Source organism: Protobothrops mucrosquamatus, unplaced genomic scaffold (genome assembly GCF_001527695.2).
Source record: "Protobothrops mucrosquamatus isolate PMUCROS unplaced genomic scaffold, P.Mucros_1.0 scaffold1819, whole genome shotgun sequence".
Classification (NCBI taxonomy): Eukaryota; Metazoa; Chordata; class Lepidosauria; order Squamata; family Viperidae; genus Protobothrops; species Protobothrops mucrosquamatus.
The window spans coordinates 279,991-281,753 of record NW_015387953.1 but is presented as its reverse complement, the minus strand read 5'-3'; the positions used below and the strand labels follow the sequence as shown (position 1 = coordinate 281,753).

The following is a 1,763-nucleotide window of genomic DNA, read 5'->3' as shown; positions in this document are numbered from 1 at the left end:
AGGAGGAGGAGGAGAAGGAAGAAAAAAAGAGGAGGAGGAAGAGGAAGAGGATAAAAGGAGGAGGAGGAGGGGAAAAAGGAGGAGAAGGAGAAGGAGGAGGAGGAGGAGGAGGAGGAAAAAAGAAGGATGAAGAGGAGGAGGAGGAGGAGGAGGAGAAGGAAGAAAAAAAGAGGAGGAGGAAGAAAAAAGAGGAGGAGGAGGAGGAAGAAAAAAAGAGGAGGAGGAGGAAGAGGATAAAAGGAGGAGGAGGAGGGGAAAAAAGGAGGAAGAGGAGGAGGAGGAGGAGGAGGAGGAGGAGAAAAAGGAGAAGGAGGAGGAAGAAGAGGACTAGGACTGTGGGGTCCTTGGTGGTCTCTGAGCTTGATTGTTTTCTTACAGATTTTTCATTACTCAACTAGATAACAGCATCTGTGCACTGACGATTACCTACCTGGGTCATGAAATCTCTGCAAGGAAATACTAAGAACCCCACGGTCCTCCTTTACCTAGCAGGGTCACGAAACGCCTGCAAGCCAGCTCCGACAGCACCAAGGACCCCACAGTTCAACCCTGAGCTACCAATAGCCTCTCCTATCAGTTGAACACCCCCCCCCTTACCAGCCAGGACTTTCTGTGCTTCGAACGGTTCCATGTAGCCTTCATTTTTATCCCTCTGCTCCTCCTGCACCTGACTGTGAGTTTCTTCCCTCGTGTCGAATGGATCTGAGTAGTCTTGCAGAATGGTCATCTACAAAAGGAAAGGACCCTTTAATGCAGACGCCCCCAAACTTTGGGGCACCAGGGACCGGTTCCGTGGAGAGAGGTTTTTCCACGGACCGGAGAGTGCGTGGTTTTGTGTGCTGCCTGCATCCCACGGATGGGGCTTTGCTTGTTTGTGCGGCCCAGTTGCTGGCATGCCATGGCCCGGTACCGGTCCATGGACCGGGGGTTGGGGACCCCTGCTTTAATGGATCCAGCAGTAGCCTGAGAATAGCAACTTTGTGTAGGGGACAAGGAAGAAGGACCCTCCAAGCCAAGATGCGTCCATGTCCTTCACTCCGAAGGTCCAATTCGACTTATTTCACCCCGGCCGTGCTGGAGGATTTTGAGAGTTAAGCGAGAAGCAAAGTCACTTATCCACCCTTTTCATTCATCGGCCACCCAAGGAGAGATATTTTCATCAAGGAGTCCGCAAGGAGAAGGGCGGGATATAAATCTAATTTAATAATAATAATAATAAATGGAAGCGGAATCTACAGTAACGGAGCACCTGTTTCTACCTGTACATTCAAAAGTAAGGCCTGGAGACAGGATCCTTAAAATCTACTAAACCCAAAAGACCTACAAAACGCTAAAAGAGGGTTGCAACCCCAGGTTGTCTGTGCACGTTGTGTGAACAAGAAGTGCCAGTTCATCACTTCTGAGCTACTGCAAGCAAGGGGTGTGAACCCAGCACTGGTGTTTCAAGAAAGATTTAGCACCTAAGGCCAGGGGTTTTATTGTTTTTAGATAAAAGGCCCACCGTTAAAGCATAGAAGTGCAGCCCCCACAGCGGGTTGCAGAGGGAGCTTTCGGCTTTTCTAAAATGCAAACAAAATAATTGGGGAATTATTTTTTTCCAGCTTCTTTTTGCCTAACTTGTTTCATTTAGCAACCGCCTACGTTTATTTTGCTTTCCTGAGCTGCCCTAAAAGATACTACCCAAGCATGGATTCCAGCCTACACACAACAAATGAACACACCTTTTATACACACAATCCCCTTGCCCGCTGCCATCCTTTCAA

General features: G+C 48.7%; 1 protein-coding gene across 1 annotated transcript in view; it reads right to left on the bottom strand.

The window, feature by feature from the left end:
* The window catches only part of SHF (Src homology 2 domain containing F), a 7,221-nt gene extending 6,494 nt beyond the window's left edge, over positions 1-727 (bottom strand). The window contains exon 1 of the mRNA XM_029285528.1: positions 598-727. Within this exon, the coding sequence (XP_029141361.1) occupies positions 598-727 (130 nt within the window). The remainder of the gene's footprint in view (positions 1-597) is intronic.
* Positions 728-1,763: the final 1,036 nt, after the last annotated feature.